Source organism: Odocoileus virginianus, chromosome 23 (genome assembly GCF_023699985.2).
Source record: "Odocoileus virginianus isolate 20LAN1187 ecotype Illinois chromosome 23, Ovbor_1.2, whole genome shotgun sequence".
Classification (NCBI taxonomy): domain Eukaryota; kingdom Metazoa; phylum Chordata; class Mammalia; order Artiodactyla; family Cervidae; genus Odocoileus; species Odocoileus virginianus.
The window spans coordinates 640,210-659,280 of record NC_069696.1 but is presented as its reverse complement, the minus strand read 5'-3'; the positions used below and the strand labels follow the sequence as shown (position 1 = coordinate 659,280).

The 19,071-nt window shown below is 46.4% G+C and overlaps 1 protein-coding gene across 4 annotated transcripts; it reads right to left on the bottom strand.

Annotated features, from left to right (window-relative positions):
• Nucleotides 1–70: 70 nt before the first annotated feature.
• SPSB2 (splA/ryanodine receptor domain and SOCS box containing 2) lies at nucleotides 71–10,618 on the bottom strand. Of its 4 annotated transcripts, none has more exons than XM_020878785.2 (3): nucleotides 10,486–10,618; nucleotides 1,412–2,158; nucleotides 71–465 (listed from the first exon to the last, which is right to left on the bottom strand). In XM_020878785.2, exons 2-3 carry the CDS (start codon nucleotides 2,073–2,075, stop codon nucleotides 338–340), a joined length of 792 nt encoding a protein of 263 aa, XP_020734444.1. In that variant the 5' UTR covers nucleotides 2,076–2,158; nucleotides 10,486–10,618; the 3' UTR covers nucleotides 71–337. The 4 variants fall into 4 exon arrangements, with proteins under 4 accessions (XP_020734444.1, XP_070309193.1, XP_020734442.1 ...); XM_070453092.1 differs by lacking the exon at nucleotides 10,486–10,618 and adding an exon at nucleotides 2,310–2,515; XM_020878783.2 differs by lacking the exon at nucleotides 10,486–10,618 and adding an exon at nucleotides 2,325–2,515.
• Between the last annotated feature and the right edge of the window lie 8,453 nt (nucleotides 10,619–19,071).

Genomic DNA, 19,071 nt, shown 5'->3' with positions numbered 1-19,071 from the left:
GCCCCCATCATCTCTTCGCCTTTCTTGCGGCAGCCGGGGGACACTTGTGCCCCAAAATACCACAGACCAGTTTCTACAGCAGCACATCTCTTATAATTTTTACTTGCAAAAATGTCTTGCGTACCAGGCTGCCACAGCCTTGACTAACAGCTCCGTCCCTTCCACCCTCTGGGTGGTGGCTCCGGAGCAGTGGCACTCAGACCTGAGGTGGGGTGCGGGTGGAACCCAGCCTCGCCTGCCCCCAGCCCTGGCGGTAGGTTGCCAGTCTCGGCCAGCAGTGCCTCCTGCCCCCGAGGGGTGAGTCAAGGTCCCAGGGCCACGTGTGGTTCCCCCGTTGTCACTGGTAGAGCAGGTAGCGCTTCAGGGCAGGGGGCAGGGGCAGGGCAGAAACGTGGCCTAGCCCGGTGTCCCCCAGGGCGTGGCGCACGCTCAGGCGGCTCAGGTGCAGAAGGGAGTGTGGTTCTGCTGGGGGAGAGAAGGAGGGAAGGTGAGTAGGGGTGCAGCCTCCAGCCAGAAGTCCTCAAACCACGGGGTCCTGCCTGGGCTCCCTCTGTTCTCTGGCTGCAAGTCCACTCCCACCACAGTTGAGCAGGAGGCCGAAGGTGCCCTGAAGTTCTGTATCTGCTCTGGGGGAGGCATCACAGATCTCATGCATCCCCAATCAGAGCTGGGGTGACGCCCTAAGGCCCTCTAAGCAAGGGGCCAAGGCGGCTCTGACAGTGGGGTTGGCCCAGGCTTTGAATCCAGAGAGGCCTTGGCACTGGGGTTGGTGAAAAAGGCAGGCCCTCTTCACTCTACAATAGTTCCCATGGACCACAGTGGGGAGAGGCAGCCACCCTCTGCTGAAGACTTTGCAACTGCAGAAAGGCCTGGCTCCCTAAGGAGTCCCCTGCCCACAGCCCCACCCCGAGGCCTGCCTCCTTCACTGCTCTCCTTCCAGATGCCCCAGCCTCAATGGCTCCTTCCTGGGGTTTGACTGAGGAAGGAAGTAGGTATGTGTCACAGAGTCAGAGCCCAGAGAGCCGGGTACACGCCCTGGGCACCGCAGGTCCTTTTCCTCCTGGAGTTGGACTCCGTAGCCCAGGGCAGATTTTAAAGCTTTGCACCTCTTCTTCCAGGGGCTGAGCTCTCCTGGGAAGCCCTAATCCCTGGGGTGTGTCCCTCCATTCTGGGGACTCACCACCTAATAGCAAGTTGCTTTCCCAACTTTTACTTACTTTTACCTCTAGGACTGTTAGGAAGATGAACTTAGGTAACAGCTGTGAAGTCCCTTAGCCGTTCCTGACACTGAACTGGGTAGATCAGTCAGATGATGGCCCATTCCCTCTGTGGTTATAAGGTGCTGAGCATCCATTCCAAACCACAACCACCAGGGGCCGAACACTCGCCCCACACCCGTCCCAGGCCTCACCTCTCCTTTCGCCCAGGTAGTTGATGCGGACCTGGCACTGGCCCCAGACCGCGCTTACTGCTGGATAGAGGGTCCTGCCCTTCAGTCCGCGGAACGCCGGCCCCAGGTAGGTGCCCCCGACAGCGTAGCCCAGAGTTCCCTCCTCCATGTCCAGTACCACCAGCAGCCTCTCTGGCACCTCCAGCGGCTCACCCTGAGGTCCGGGTGGATACTGAGGGGCCCCAGGCCCCTTGCTCTGATGGTACAGTTTCCCCCGCCCAATGTCCCAGCCCCACGACTCGCTGTTGCTGCCCAGCAGCGCCGCGTAGTGGTCAGCCTGCAGCGGGGCGTGGGCTGTGGCCACGCCCACCACGGCGTGGGTGCCCCTCTGTTCCCGGGGCCAGCTGATTTCCCAGGCGTGCAGGCCCCTCGAGTAGCCCCTCTTCCCTCGGGCCCCATCAGTGCTCTGGGCCACGGGCCGCCGCTCAAAGCACAAGCCCCCTTCCTTGACCTCGATGTTCTCCGAGCAGTCCTTAGGGTTCCAGCCGTGGCGCCGCTGGGCCCCCAGGTCAGGAGGGGGAGCAGACAGCAGCTCCTCCAAGCCTTCGGGACGAGACCTGTCAGGGTACAGGGCCTGTGGGGTAGAGGGGACGCTGCTGCCCCCTGCCAAGGCCGTCTGGCCCATGGGAGGTGAGGAGCTGGACTATTCCCCGAGAGAGGTTTGCTGCGGCGTCTCTTCTGAAAGTTGAGCTCCGGGTCGGGATCGACCTAGAGAGAATTTGGGAGAGAAGAGGGTGTGAACCGAGGGATCCTGGAGGGGACTCGTCACTCAGGTTCGCACCCATCCTTGTCCCCAGGTTTGCTCACCGCCCCACTCCTCCCTCTTCGCTCCCCCCGAAGCTCCCAGGCCCATCATTACCTTGCCCTCACCCACCTGTCCGGGTCTCTCGAGACTCGCGAGTTCGCCGCCTTTGGGCCTGCCCAGGGACCGTCCCCTTCGCCTGCTTAGTGCCCCTGTCACCGCCCCCGAACCTCGCCCGGCTTCGGGTGCCCGGAGGTCGCCAGCCCTCCGGAGGAGCCGAGCCGAAAGTTACCGAACCCAGCCGCTTCCGCCTCCGGCCCCGCCCCCAGGCCGCGCCCCGCCCCAGGCCCCGCCCATAAAGCCCTACGGGGTTAACCCTCTCTCCACTGCGCCAGGTCCAGTCGCGCCCCGAGGCCACGCCCCCGGGGGCCCCTAGAGGGTAGTTAACACTTGGCTGGGGCGGGGCCCGTGGTGCGTAGAGGCCACTCACGGTCAGTTAACCTCTGGGCAGCGTGCAGGCCGCCCCCGAGGCGGTCTGCCCGGCGCTTAACCCATTCTTGGCCACTAGGGAGTCCGCCCCTGGCAGGCCAAGCTCAGAATTAACCCTTTCATGGTATCGTCGCTTTGAGGTCCCTAAAGATCTGTTCTTCAAAAACTTTGAGTCGCCTGGGCAACCAGCTCCTGAGCCCCTCGGGATACGGGACACGAGGTCAAGGAAGGACCTCCATTGTGGTGCCATCTATTTCCGAGTGCTGCTGATTCTAGGTCATGTTACTAGGCTGATCTTTTTCTGACCTGGTGTGTGAGTCAGCCGGCTGTAAGCCTGGGGTTCTGAAATCTGAGTTTCTGGCTCTGAGCGGCAGATGTCAGAGGTCTGCATGCATCACCCTACACATGAATCCACTGCTGAGCTAATGGCCTCATCTAGTAGTGTAGTGGTTAAGACCTTGCTTGTGCGTGAAGCTACCTCTCTAATTAGCTCTATGACCTTGGAGAGGTTGCCAAACTTCTCCAGAGCTGTTTTCTCTTATGTGATATGGGAATAATGATGGTGCTTACTTCACAGGGTTGAGATAATCCAGGCAAAGTCTGCTAGTAGTATGCACTCAACTAAGCATAGCTATTTCTGTTTCCATAACATTTACTAAGGGCCCATTTTATCTTTTAAGAAATGTTTATTTGACTGTGTCAGGCCTTAGATGCATTATGAGGAATCTTTCACTGCAGTGCACAGATTCTCTAGTTGCATTGCATGGGCTTACCTGCTCTGAGACATGTGGGATATTAGTTCCCTAACTAGGGATCGGACCTGTGTCTCTTGCATTGCAAGGCTGATTCTTAACCACTGGGCCACCAGGGAAGTCCCAAGTGCCCATTTTATAGAGATGCAATATCCGTGGCTCAGCAGTAAATAACTTCCCAATGAGGGAGACTGATCTGATCCCTGAATTGGGAAGATTCACTGCAGGAGGAAATGGCAACCCACTCCAGTGTTCTTGCCAGGGAAATCCCCATGGACAGAGGCACCTGGAGGGCTACCATCCATGGGATCGCAAAGAGTTGGACACAACTGAGTGACTTAGCACAATATAAGATAGTGGCAATACCTGCGGTGGAGCCAGGCTGACTGGATGTGAATGCCTGAAGGCTGGTAGCCAGGGGACCTTGGGCCAATACTAACTTCCTCATGCCTGTTTCTCTCTCTGTAAAATGGAGATACTATTGATTTATCTACTGCATAGGCTCTAGCGAGGATTCAGAGGTTATTCAGTAAAGCACTTACAACAGTTTCTGGTTCAAATTTAATCATGTGTGCTGAGCACTAAGGACTAAGCATTGAATCCTCAAGGAAGTTACAAGAACATTTATAAAACAGTTTATCATGCGTTAGATAAAATTCTGGGTATCTAGAAGGTACTAGGGGAGTAAAAAGGCTAGGACTGCTAACCAGGGATCAAGCAGTTCAGAAAGGAAAGTGTCAGATGACAGTGGGTTGAATCTTTAAGAATGACAGGAGATTTCCCTGACTGTCCAGTGGTTAAGACTTCATGCATCCACTGCAGGGGGCACAGATTCGATCCCTGGTCAGGGAACTAAGATCCCTCATGCCACACAGTGTGGCCAAAAAAGAAAAAAAAAATGACAAGGAATTTATCTGACAAGTGGTTCTGCAGGACAGAGATTGGATTAGAGTCACTGCATGAAGAAGACATTGAGACTGAGCTGTCAACATAAAAACAACAACAACAACAAAAAAACACAACTTCCCTGGTGGTACAGTGCATAAGACTCTCCCTGCCAATGCAGGGCATATGGGTTCCATCCCAGGTCCTGGAAGATTTCACATGCCATGGAGCAACTAAGCCCATGTGTCACAACTACAGAGGCCCACATGCCTACAGCCTGTGCTCCACAACAAGAGCAGCCACTGCAATGAGGAACCCGTGCACCGTAATGAAGACCCAGTGCAACCAAAAAAAAAAAAAAAAAAAAAAACCAGAACAAAACAGAAGCAGTAGCACTTGGAAGACTTCAGGGTGGCTGTAGCAAGAACGGAAGCTTGAGACACAAGCCTAGGGAAGTGGGTGTGAGATCAGAAGGCCTAAGAATGCAAACGTTACATGGTAGGACAGATGGGTAATGGGGAGCCACATAAGAAAGAAACTGGGGAGGAACATGGTGGAAAACTCCTTTTAGAAAGATCACCCTGGCAGCAATGGAAAGCAGGATTCAAGGGAAATAGATGGGAGCACGGAGATTGGTTCCAGTGGCCCAGGTGAGAAAGTGTTGAGAGCCTGGAATAGGGCGGTTGAAATAAGGATGAAAAGAATTCAAGAAACACTGATGAAACGGCAAGATCTGGTGACTGATTAGATGCTAAGGCCAGGAAGAGGAAAGAGAGAAAGGAAGGTTTCCTTTTTTCATTTTGACCGCATGGGCAGGGCTTCTCTTGTGGAGCATCAGCTCTAGAGCTTGTGGGCTCAGTGTTAGGGTCCACAAGGGACTTATAGGGTATAGTTTAAAAATGGCCCATTGTGGTGACCTGACAAACAAGGGATGAAGTCACAGTGGCCAGGTTGCCCTGGTGGCATCCTATTTTTCCCTGGTGGCATCCTATTTTCCCCTTAAGGCGAGATCCTGTTTTTCCCTGTTGGTGCCAGTTTCTCAAGACTACGTGACCACCCAACTGTGAGAGCCCTCAGACTATGTGATCCCAAGACCCCAGCTGTGGGCTAAAGATAAACTAAGGCCCCCTGCCTTCAGGGCACAATTTCCCACCATAAGAAGGTTGGCTGTAAAGGGAGGGCACTGGTTCCTCTCTAAAGCCAGTCATTTTCTCTCTTCTATAATAAATCTCTCTCTGCCTGAATGCCCAGGTTGCTCTCTTTTTCTCCATGCTCTCCTTACACTCAGTAGTTGTGGTGCTAGAATTTTGTTGCCCTGAGGCATGTGGGATCTTAGTTCCCAGACCAGGGGAACCCGTTTCCCCTTCATTGTAAGATGGATACTTAACCACTACACCACCAGGAAAATCCAAAAGGGAGGTTTCTAGCCAGGAAGACTGTTAGAAGGTGGTACTACAAGTGAAGGTGGAGACGACAGAAAGAGGAGCTGTTGGGGACAGGGGCAGGAGGGTGGGAGAAAGAGGTGGTGGATTCACTTTAGGACATGTTTTTGAGGTGCTGGAACAACTCAGTGGAACCATCCAGAACATGCTTGACAATGGCAGGTCTGGAAAAGAAAAAGAAAATGGCAGGCCTGGGGATGGGGGTTAAGGTAGTGAGAAGCCTGGACTAGAGATATAAATTTGGGAAGTGTGTCAGCCAGGAGTTGAACTCTGAGAATCAAGAGGGGCCCTCGAGAGAGTGTACAGAGTAAGAAGACAAGGAGGACACGGCACAGCAGACAATTCAAGTCTGATTACAAACACAATTTTTTTGGTCATTGGCAGCTTCAGTGAGAGAGCACATGTGTGTTGTAGGAGGTGGGAGTCCAGGCTGAAGGTACTTCCTGTATGTCAGACACTGTGCTACATGATTCACATTTTAGGAAATAGAGAAGGAAAGGGCCAATTACATCTCATAGTTAAAATTACCCTTGAAAATCCCTTACTTACTCCATCTATTAGGTACAGCAGATGTTGTTCAGTCACTAAGTTGCTAAGTTGTATCAGACTCTTTGCAGCATGTTAGCTTCATGTAAAATACAATACAGGGCAGTACACATACAATGATGTACAGAATATAATTTTCTTTTCTCTTCTTTCTATGCCACACCCCATGTGGGCCCTTAGTTCTCCTACAAGGGATCAAACCCACACACCCTGCACTAGAAGCATGAAGTCTTCACCACTGGACCATCAGGGAAGTCCTTTATATTATTATAATTAAAGAGAAAGAACACATATTAAAAAGAAAGATCCCACATGATGCAATAGAGATCCAGTATGCTTCAATTAAGATGACGCTGCCAAATAAATATTAAAAAAAGAAGAAAAAGAAAAAATTATAAAGAGAAAGAAAGAAAAAGAAAGATGTGAACCTGAACACTTGTCATCCACCCAACCTGGGTATTCTTGCCAGTGTGACAACAAAAATAAAGACACGTCTTCGTGGACAGATACCAAGCCTAATCCAAGGCCAACTCTAGCTCAGTTTGAGAAGCTGCACCTGTTCAGCTGTTGGTAGTTTTAATGCTTCTTCGCCAGTTGTGCCCACTGACTCTTGAACTGCTCAATTTGCTGGTAATAGCTCAAATATCCCACAGTGCTACAAGTAATTTTAACTTTTTTTTTTTTTACTAAAATGTAACATATACAAAGTACACTAACCTGAAACCACTCAGGGAATTTTACATATTTATATATAGCAAAAAGATGAAAATGTCCAGCATTCCAGATAGCTCCTTCAGCCCTGACACAACACCCCTAAAGGTACCTCCTATTTGAGCTCTATAGATTAGCTTTACTTCTTCATCGATACTTTGGCTATCTGATGTGAAGAGCTGACTCATTTGAAAAGACTGTGATGCTGGGAAAGATTGAAGGTAGGAGGAGAAGGGGATGACAGAGGATGAGATGGTTGGATGGCATCACCAACTCAATGGACATGAATTTGAGTGAGCTCTGGGAGTTGGCGATGGACAGGGAGGCCTGGTCTGCTGCAGTCCATGGGATGGCAAAGAGTCAGACACGACGGAGCGACTAAACTGACTGGCTGACTGGCTTCATTGATTTCTTGCAATTGAAACAATACAGTATGTATTCCTTGTATTCTTTTGTGTCTGACCTGTTTTTTTCTCAACATTATGTCTGTGAGAGTCATCCATGTTGTTGCATGAAATGATAGTTGGTTGAGTATTCCATTGTATGCCTGGGCTTCCCTGCTGGCTCAGCAAGTAAAGAGTCCACCTGAAATTCAGGAGACACAGGAGACGTGGGTGGGGAAGATCCCCTGGAGGAGGAAATGGCAACCTACTCCAGTATTCTTGCCTGGAGAATTCCATGGACAGAGAAGCCTGGCGGCCTACAGTCTATGGGGTCACAAAGAGTCAGACGCAACTGAGCATATGGCACATGCAGGCTGTATGGATATACCACAACTGTTTCCATTTTTAGCTACTATGGAGAAAACTACTGTGTACAGTTATTAGGAGTCTTTTGATGAACCTAGGCAGCTCATTTTTGTTGGGGGCATACTTATGTGCAGAATTGTTGGGTTATAAGGAATTACAATGTATAGATTTAACCACATGTAATTTTTAGGTTTCTCTCCACAGACGGATTTTGTTCAGAAATGAAATCATACAGGTATTTTACAGCATGGAACACTTTAACAAGTTTATGAAAATTTGAGCGGTTTGGTTCTTCCTCTTTATCAGTTCCTCAGCTTTTTATTACTGTTTTTCGGTTCTTCAGGTTTTTCAGTTTCTTCCACAGAGCCACCATGATCCCCCTGCTAGGCCGCTCCAACAGTGAGTTTCACTTCTTTGTCAATAGAAAACCCTTAAAGTTCTAAGCACATTCTTCCCAACAGGCAAGAACTGTTTGAGGCTTGTTTCCATGCCTGCTTACTATAAAGGATGCAACTGGAAATATTGGAGCATCTTCAAATCTTTCAACTCATGACCACATTAAGCCCAGGATCAGCTCTCACTGGCTCTCAAGGAGGAATCTCAGTCTCATGCATGTGACTTTGAAACAGAAATTCACTCTTACAGCAGAACGAAGGATAGGGGTGATGACAGGGGGAGGAAAACTTCAATGCCTTTATGAGAACATTCATAAAATGTGTGGGATGGCAGAGTGGTACTGCCGCCTGTGAGCAGCAATGACAAAGCCAAGGCCTTTCTCTCTGATGTCCAACTTTGCTTCTACGATGTAAACTGTAAAAGCAAATCAGGAAAAATGCTGCAACTACCCAGGACTTTGCTTTTGAAATGCTGGAGTACAGAAGAAATAAAAAAAAATTTTTTTTTTTAAGGACACTGGGATTTGTATCTTTGTAGAACTCTCTGGTTTTGTGGAAGAGGTGGTCACGAGCTCATTTTGTTGTTGGTTCAGTCGTGTCTGACTCTTTGAGACCCCATGGATGATAGCCTTCTTTATCCATGGGATTCCCTAGGCAAGAATACTGGAGCAGGTTGCCATTTCCTTCTCTGGGGAATCTTCCTGACCAGGGATTGAACCCGAGTCTCCTGCATTGCAGGTGATTCTTTACCACTGAGGCACCAGGAAGCCCCTACAAAGTCTTTCCTTACTTTTAAACCAGGGTCTTGGGCTTCTAGTTTGGAAACGTAAAAGCAGTTGGGCAAGTCCCCCTTAGAAGATATCAACCTCGCTATATTCTGGAGTACAGAGCTTTGGCCAATACTACTACTTCTTCATCCTGGGTAGGTTCCACCACAGATACAGCCTCATAAACAGTTGGAACGTATCTGGTTTCTAAACCTTTTATGCCATCCTTGGCTAGTTGTGAAATCCTTCCCTCCCAACGCTCTCTTGTCTGGCCGAAGTGTGAACTGTGACAAGACTTAAGTTTTTCTTTTTCCATTTCCGCCATGTATGGCCATTGTGAGGCACCTATTTCTGCTTCATTTCTTCCAGGAATAAGTTTAGTGTGTTCTCATTCCTCATTGAAGTTTTATCACACGTTATTTTGCTGTCCCTTAACAGTTACAGGAGAACCTGATGACCTGGCTTCACATATCTATTGAATCTTAATTGCATGTGTGATTTCTTGAGGTCATACTCCTGTGCCACGTTGAAGATGGCCCTTGGTAAGTAAGCCTGTTTTCCTCCAATGCAGGAAGGGACTGCTGCTTCTCTGGGTGGGCGCCAGATGAAACTGTTAGATTGCCTTCAGATGGGTCGTGTTATACAGAAAAGAGGCAGCTTAAAATACTAGTTTGAAAAGCGAAAGACTAGAACCGCAGTCAGGCTCAGGCGCAGGGCCAATGGCAGAGTCCAGTCCCGCCGTTGGTGGGGAGCAGTACCTGGAGACCTGCCACCCTATTTAATCTAAGAATTGGTGTGTCTGTGTGCACACTCCCGTGCTCAGTCGTGTTCAAGTCTTTGCGACCCCTTGGACTGTTGCCCACCAGGCTCCTCTGTCCATGGAATTCTCCACTCAAGAGCACTGCAGTGAGTTGCCATTTCCTCCTCCACGGGAAGCTTCCCCACCCAAGGATGGAACCTGTCTCCTACATTGGCAGGCAGATGCTTTACCGCCGCGCCCCCAGGGAAGCCCTGAGAATTGTTGAGCTCACTTTAAGTGCGCCTGATGCAACCCCATCACCCCTCATTTAATCCACACAACTAAAACGGCCCCGTGTTTCCATATTCGTATACTCGGGCTCGTACACGAAACGACTTGTCTGTGACTAGACCTGGTAAATGGCAGCGTCGGGGTTCAAAAAATGAGAAGCCACTGCGCCAGACCTAAGGGTGGTGACCAAATGGCGACCGCTGGTAACGCTTCCAGCTCTCCGAGCCAGACGCGCCACCCACGCCGCCGCCAGGACACTGGTTATGTAACGCGCGGGGGCGCGGACTCCCGGGGGCGGCGGTCACGTGCGCGGCTATCTGCGCAGGCGCGGGGGGCGGGCGTCCGCAGGGGCTCGCGCGCCCCCTAGCGGCCGCAGCGGTGACGCGGGCTTCGCTCCGCCCGCCCCCGATTTGCTGCTTTGCCTCTCCCGCCCCCGCCCACATCCCTCAGGCGTTTGAATCTGGAACATTATGCGCTGGAACAAAGGCCCCAGGGCGGAACCGAAGGCCTCTAAGCTACGGCCGTACCTTTGGGCTCCAGAGGGGAGTGAAGGAGGTGGTGCTTCGGCAGATCGGCTTATCGAGGCTAACAGCCGGAGTTTCCGTACCTATAAAGGGCTCACTTCCTCCGTCCCTCAAAAAACTGCCCTTACCTCCCCATCTCTCTCTTCTTCCTGTGGTCAATGTCGCTCTGTCTGGGGACACTTACCACAGGACAGTCTGTGACGTCCACCTGGGAGGTGCGAGGCCACAAGATGGAGACAGCCAGGTTATGCTAAAAACTGCAGCCTAAAGGAGCTCGCCTGTTATAAAAACCACTCTTTCAAACTCTGCCAGCCTACATCAGCCTGTTATTAAAAGTCTTGCTTGCCAAGTCAGTGCCCGTTTGTTTATCATTGGTAAGTTTTAAAAGACTAGCTCAAGTTTGTCTAGTTTTTCTTCACCTTTAAGGCCTCCACTTTCCAGTGACTCATAAGTGGGAATACCTGCTGGCTGGTCCTTCCTTTAGGCTTTGTCAGGGATTCTCAAAGTGGAGGGAGGAACAGAGGGGATTTTATCTGTAAGGTAAATCCAAACTGAGGACAAGGTGTCCATAATTACTTTTGAAAAGCACATTTACTATTAGTTCTGGGGACATCCCTGGTGGTCCAGTGGTTGGGACTCTTTGGTCCCAATGCAGGGTGCACAGGTTCAATTTCCTCGTCAGGGAATTAGGATCCTGCATGCTGTGCATGAGCCTGGTTTAAGACAGCAAATAAAGAAAGGTGAGATGGTTGGATGGCATCACCGACTCGATGGACATGGATTTGGGTGGACTTCGGGAGTTGGTGATGGACAGGGAGGCCTGGCGTGCTGTGGATCATGGGGTCGCAAAGAGTCTGACACGACTGAGCAACTGAACTGAACTGAAAAGCTTTCTTTAAAAAAGTTATTTAGGAAAATAAAATTATGGACTTCTCTGGTGGTCCAATGGTTAAGACTCTGAGATTCTACTGCAGGGAGCCAGGGTTTGACTCCGAGTCCAGGAGCCAAGAACCCTCATGCCGTGCTGTGTGGTCACACATAAAAATTGTGCTAGCATAATTTAAAGAAATTATATTTTTTAAAAAGTACTGAAAACTCATCACAGTCTAATTATTGTACTACCTTTTGTAGTTTGCTAGGACTGCCATAACAAAAGGCTTAAGTAGTTTAAGCAACAGAAATTTATTTTCTCACAGTTCTGGGGGCAATGCAAGAGCAAGGTGTCAACAGGTTTGGTTTCCTGGGAGGCCTCTGTCCTTAGCTTGTAGGTGGCTACCTGCTTCTATGTCCTCACACTGTCCTTTTCTCTGTGTGCCTGCATCCCATGTTCAAATATCTTCTTCTTAGGTTGATAACAGTCTGAATGAATTTGTGCCCACCCCACTGGTCTCATTTTAACTTAATCATCTCTTTTAAGGCCTGATCCCCAATAGAGTCACATTCTGAGGTACTAGGGGCAGAGTTTCAACTTATGAATTTGGTGATACACAATTCAGCCCTTAACTCTTTTACTATTATTTATGCTCTGAAATTATTTATCTCGATTATATCTTTATGAAGGAAACACCACATTGCAAGTTGCTAGCTTAAAATTGGTATTTATAGGAGAAAATTCAGTACATGCTAAAAAGTAGGGCATTTTGTTCTCCCTGGAGAGCCTGTTGTTAAAGATTTACCTGAACATCACAGCTGTAGATGTTGTTTTGTTTTAGAATACAATTTGAATGTGAACAATGGGGAACACACATGCAAAAGATAGGCTTTTTAGTTATTAGAACTAGTAAGATAGGATCAATTATGTATAGAGAAAAATCAATAGTTATAGCAGTGTGGCATTAGAGCAGAAACAGCTATATATTGAATATATTATATATGGATCAATGGAAAATAATCACCCAGGATTTTATATGTATATATAATGGCATTTCAGATCAGTAGGTAAGGGTGGGATTAATCATTTGTTTAAGGTGACATGCTGTACAAACAAAGTGAAAAGGAAAACGGTTGCAGTATTTATAAAGAAGAAAAAGTTAAGGTATCTGCATGTTCGTTTTAGTACATGCCCACCAATTCTTTAATATTCTTCGCTTCATGGAGTGGAGCCTATTTTCTTTCTACTTGAGTGTGGCCTAGACTTAGTGACTAGATGCTGAAAATAGAATAAAGTGGAAACGATGTGTGTGTTTTGGTATAGGGGCTTCCATCTTAGTCTCTTTCTCTCTTGGGGGAAGCCAGTTGCCTAACTGTGAGGACATTCAGGCAGTCCTATGGAGAAGTCCATGTGGTAAGGAACGTCCCTCCAACAGCCATGTCACTGAACCATCTCCAGCCTCAGTCCATCCACTGGATAACTGTAGCCTCAGCTAAGATAGTTTTAGACTGCAGATTCACATAAACTGATATAATTCCCTGGTATGAAAAATAAATGACCCAATCAAAAAAAAAATGGGGCCAAAGAACTAAACAGACATTTCTCCAAAGAAGACATAGAGATGACTAACAAACACATGAAAAGATGCTCAACATCACTCATTATCAGAGAAATGCAAATCAAAAACACAATGAAGTACCATCTCATGCCAGTCAGAATGGCTGCTATCAAAAAGTCTACAGACAATACATGCTGGAGAGGGTGTGGAGAAAAAGGAACCCTCTGACACTGTTGGTGGGAATGCAAATTAGTACAGCCACTATGGAGACCAGTGTGGAGATTCATTAAAAAACTGGAAACAGAACTGCCATATGACCCAGCAATCCTACTGTTGGGCATACACACTGAGGAAACCAGAATTGAAAGAGACACATGTACCCCAGTGTTCATCAAAGCACTGTTTACAATAGCCAGGACATGGAAGCAACCTAGATGTCCATCAGCAGACAAATGGATAAGAAAGCTGTGGTACATATACACAATAGAATATTACTCAGCCATTAAAAATGCATTTGAATCAGTTCTAATGAGGTGTATGAAACTGGAGCCTATTATACAGAGTGAAGTAAGTCAGAAAGAAAAACACCAATACAGTATACTAACACATATATATATGGAATTTAGAAAGATGGTAACGATGACTCTATATGTGAAACAGCTAAAGAGACACAGATGTAAAGAACAGTCTTTTGGACTCTGTAGAAGAAGGCAAGGGTGGGATGATTGGAGAGAATAGCATTGAAACATGTATATTATTATATGTGAAACAGATCGCCAGTCCAGGTTCAATGCATGAGACAGGATGCTCAGGGCTGGTGCACTGGGATGACCCTGAGGGATGGGATGGGGAGGGAGGTGGGAGGGGGGTTCAGGATGGGGAACACATGTACACCCATGGCTTATTCATGTCAATGTATGGCAAAAACCACCACAATATTGTAAAGTATCCATGGTAAGGAGCAGTGGCTGTGCTTTGCTGGAGCAGCTGTGAAGAGATACCCCACGTCCAAGGTAAGAGAACCCCAAGTAAGATGGTAGGCACTGAGAGAGGGCATCAGAGGGCAGACAGACTGAAACCACAATCAGAGACAACTAGCCAATCTGATCACACTGATGACAGCTTGTCTAACTCAATGAAACTAAGCCATGCTGTGTGGGGCCACCCAAGATGGATGGGTCATGGTGGAGAGGTCTGACAATGTGGTCCACTGCAGAAGGGGATGGCAAACCACTTCAGTATTCTTGCTTTGAGAACCCCATGAACAGGATGAAAAGGCAAAAAGATAGGACAGTGAAAGACGAACTCCCCAGGTTGGTAGGTGCCCAATATGCTATTGGAGATCAGTGGAGAAATAACTCCAGAAAGAATGAAGGGATGGAGCCAAAGCAAAAACAACACCCAGTTGTGGATGTGACTGGTGATAGAAGCAAGATCTGATGCTGTAAAGAGCAATATTGCATAGGAACCTGGAATGTTAGGTCCATGAATCAGGGCAAATTGGAAGTGGTCAAACAGGAGATGGCAAGAGTGAACGTCAACATTCTAGGAATCAGCGAACTAAGATGGACTGGAATGGGTGAATTTAACTCAAATGACCATTATATCTACTACTGTGGGCAGGAATCCCTTAGAAGAAATGGAGTAGCCATCATAGTCAACAGAAGTCTGAAATGCAGTACTTGGATGCAATCTCAAAAACGACAGAGTGATCTCTGTTCATTTCCAAGGCAAACCATTCAGTATCACAGTAATCCAAGTCTATGTCCTGACCAGTAATACTGAAGAAGCTGAAATTGAATGGTTCTATGAAGACCTACAAGACCTTTTAGAACTAACACCCAAAAAAGATGTCCTTTTCATTATGGGGGACTGGAATGCAAAAGTAGGAAGTCAAGAAACACCTGGAGTAACAGGCAAATTTGGCCTTGGAGTAAGGAATGAAGCAGGGCAAAGGCTAATAGAGTTTTGCCAAGAGAATGCACTGGTCATAGCAAACACTCTCTTCCAACAACACAAGAGAAGACTCTACACATGGACATCACCATATGGTCAACACCGAAATCAGATTGATTATATTCTTTGCAGCCAAAGATGGAGAAGCTCTATACAGCCAGCAAAAACATGACCAAGAGCTGACTGTGACTCAGATCATGAACTTCTTATTGCCAAATTCAGACTTAAATTGAAGAAAGTGGGGAAAACCACTAGACCATTCAGGTACAACCTAAATCAAATCCCTTATGATTATACAGTGGAAGTGAGAAATAGATTTCAGGGACTAGATCTGATAGACAGAGTGCCTGATGAACCATGGACAGAAGTTTGTGATACTGTACAGGAGACAGGGATCAAGACCATCCCCAAGAAAAAGAAATGGAAAAAAAGCAAAATGGCTGTCTGAGGAGGCCTTAAAAATAGCTGTGAAAGAAGAGAAGCAAAAAGCAAAGGAGAAAAGGAAATATATACCCATTTGAATGCAGAGTTCCAAAAAATAGCAAGGAGAGATAAGAAAGCCTTCCTTAGCATCAGTGCAAAGAAATAGAGGAAAACAATAGAATGGGAAAGACTAGAGATCTCTTCAAGAAAGTTAGAGATACCAAGGGAACATTTCATGTAAAGACGGGCTCAATAAAGGACAGAAATGGTATGGACCTAACAGAAGCAGAAGATATTAAGAAGAGGTGGTAAGAATACACAGAAGAACTATATAAAAAAGTTCTTCATGACCCAGATATTCACGAAGGTGTGATCACTCACCTAGAACCAGACATCTTGGAATGTGAAGTCAAGTGGGCCTTAGGAAGCATCACTACAAACAAAGCTAGTGGAGGTGATGGAATTCCAGTTGAGCTCTTTCAAATCCTAAAAGATGATGCTGTGAAAGTGCTGCACTCAATGTGTCAGCAAATTTGGAAAACTCAGCAGTGGCCACAGGACTGGAAAAGGTCAGTTTTAATTCCAATCCCAAAGAAAGGCAATGCCAAGAAATGCTGTACATTGTCACCCTGCTTATTTAACTTATATGCAAAGTACATCATGAGAAACGCTGGGCTGGAAGAAGCACAAGCTGGAATCAAGATTGCTGGGAGAAATATCAATAACCTCAGATATGCAGATGACACCACCCTTATGGAAGAGAGTGAAGAAGAACTAAAGAGCCTCTTGATGAAAGTGAAAGAGGAGAGTGAAAAAGTTGGCTTAAAGCTCAACATTCAGAAAACTAAGATCGTGGCATCCGGTCCCATCACTTCATGGCAAATAGATGGGGAAACAGTGGAAACAGCGGCTGACTTTATTTTTTTGAGCTCCAAAATCACTGCAGATGGTGATTGCAGCCATGAAATTAAAAGACACTTGCTCCTTGGAAGGAAACTTATGACCAACCTAGACAGCATATTAAAAAGCAGAGACATTCCTTTGTCCACAAAGGTCCATCTAGTCAAGGCTATGGTTTTTCTGGTAGTCAAGTATGGATGTGAAAGTTGGACTATAAAGAAAGCTGAGTGCCAAAGAATTGATGCTTTTGAACTGTGGTATTGGAGAAGACTCTTGAGAGTCCCTTGGACTGCAAGGAGATCCAACCAGTCCATCCTAAAGGAAATCAGTCCTGGGTGTTCATTGGAAGGACTGATGTTGAAGCTGAAACTCCAATACTTTGGCCATCTGATGCGAAGAACTGACTCATTTGAAAAGACCTTGATGCTGGGAAAGATTGAGGGCAGGAGGAGAAGGGGACGACAGAGGATGAGATGGTTGGATAGAATCACCAACTCGACGGACATGAGTTTGGGTGGACTCCGGGAGTTGGTGATGGACAGGGAGACCTGGCGTGCTGTGGTTCATGAGGTCGCAAAGGGTCGGACATGACTGAGTGACTAAACTGAACTGATTGTAATAATTAGCTTCCAATTGAAATAAATTTATTTTAAAAAATAAAATAAAATAAATTCCCTGGTAGTTCAGACGGTAAAGAATCCACCAGCAGTGTAGGAGACCTGGGTTCGATCCCTGGGTTGGGAAGATTCCTTGGAGAAGGAAATGGCAACCCACTCCAGTATTCTTGCCTGAAGAATCCCAGACAGAGGAGCCTTGGCAGGCTACAGTTCATTGGGTTGCAGAGTCAGACACAACTGAGTGTCTAAGCACAAGCTACTAAAGTCCTGCAAGCCATGTGGCTCAGCCAAAGGAAAAAAAAAAAAAAAGAATTGCAACATAGATCCTCCAAATACAGTGGCTTGCCAATTTTTCTCTCATATAAAACATAAGTCTGGGGTCTTCCATGGTGATCTTGTTACTAAAACTCTGTGCTCCTAATGCAGGGGGCCCAAATTCAATTCCTGGCCAGGAAACCAGATTCCACATGCTGCAACTAAGAGTTTGCATGACTCAAATAAAGATCTTGTATCCTCCAATGAAGATGGAAGATCTTGCCTACCACCACCAAGACCTGGCTCATCCAAATAAATAAATATAAATAAATATTTAAAGAATAAGTCTGGAGATACACAGTTCAGAGCTGGTATGATAGCTTCATAATATTTTCAGTATTATAGTCTGCTTTCCACTTTTGCGGAAGATACTTAACATCTTTAGTCATCAGGGAAATGCAAATCAAAACCACAATGAAATACCACTTCACATCCACTATGATAGCTATAATCAAAAGCAAATAATAACAAATGTTGGCCAGGATATGGAGAAATTAGAACCCTCAAAAACTGCTGGTGGAAATGTAATGTAGGGCAGCTACTTTGGCAAAAGCTTGGCAAGTTCCTCAAAAGGTTAAATATAGAGTTAACATACGATCCAGTTACAATTCCACTTATAGGGAAAAAGCTGCCAACAAACTAAGCTAAAATATCTGAGGTCCAGTTCTATTTGTAATAGATTTTTTAAAAGAAAATAGTTTCTTCCTAAGCACTCAATATATATAGTTGAATAAATGAATGAATATATTGAAACTATAAGTATTTTTTAAATTTTTAATTATTTGTTACTGGCCTCACTAGGTCCTCCTTGTTGCGCTCAGGCTTTCTCTCGTTGTGGCAAGTGGGGCTGCTCTCTTGTCACGGCTCTCCAGTTCTAGAGCACGAGCTCAGTAGTCATGGTGCCTGGGCTTAGATGCCCAGCAGCATGTGGAATCTTCCTGGACCAGGGATTGAACCCATGTCCCTTGCACTGGCAGGCAGATTCTTAACCAGTGGACCACGAGCGAAGTCCAAAACTGTAAATATTTAATGAATGAATATTTAATGTGGCAAAGAATCATGTCCTCCTCTTGAATCCATTAATTAAAGCATCAGTTCAGTTCAGTCACTCAGTCATGTCCGACTCTCTGAGACCCCATGGACTGCAGCACACCAGGCCTCCCTGTCCATCACCAACTCCCAGAGTTTACTCAAACTCATGTCCGTTGTGTCAGTGATGCCATCCTACCATCTCATCCTCTGTTGTCCCCTTCTCCTCCCACCTTCAATCTTTCCCAGCATCAAGGTCTTCTCAAATGAGTCAGTTCTTTGAATCAGGTGGCCAAAATATTGGAGTTTCAGCTTCAGCATCAGTCCTTCCAAAGAATATTCAGGACTGATTTCCTTTAGAACGGACTGGTTGGATCTCCTTGCAGTCCAAGGGACTCTCAAGAGTCTTCTCCAATACCACAGTTCAAAAGCATCAATTCTTCAGCACTCAGCTTTCTTTATAGTCCAATTCTCACATCCATAGAGTTCAATATTTTGATACTCAGTATTATTTTTGTATTGGTATATTTAGGTATATAACTAAGAGAAATGAAAATATACAGCTACACAAAAACTTCTACATGAATGTTTATAGTAGCATTATTCATAATAGCCAAAAAATGGAAAGAACATGTCTATCAACTGATGAATGAAGAAATACAATAAAATCTGGTGTAAACCAGATATACAATAGAATATTGTTCAGCAATTAAAAGGGTTGAAGTACTGATATGAGCTATAATAGAGATGAACCTTGAAAACATGAATGAAAGAAGCCAAACACAAAGAAGTGCATGTTGTAAAACTTCATTTATATAAACCATTTAAGAATGGTTCTTTTTTTAAATGTTGCTATGATGTTTTATTAGTGGGAGTAAATTGTAACTTATTTCAGCAAGATTTATCATTAATGACAACCA

What these genes read in the sequence shown, in the direction of transcription:
- SPSB2 (XM_020878785.2), bottom strand. Translation starts at nt 2,075, where the DNA reads ATGGGCCAGACGGCCTTGGCAGGGGGCAGCAGCGTCCCCTCTACCCCA. An exon ending in CTACCTGGGCGAAAGGAGAG is followed by an intron (nt 466 to 1,411) that starts GTGAGGCCTGGG and finishes TCTCTCCCCCAG; the next exon opens with CAGAACCACACTCCCTTCTG.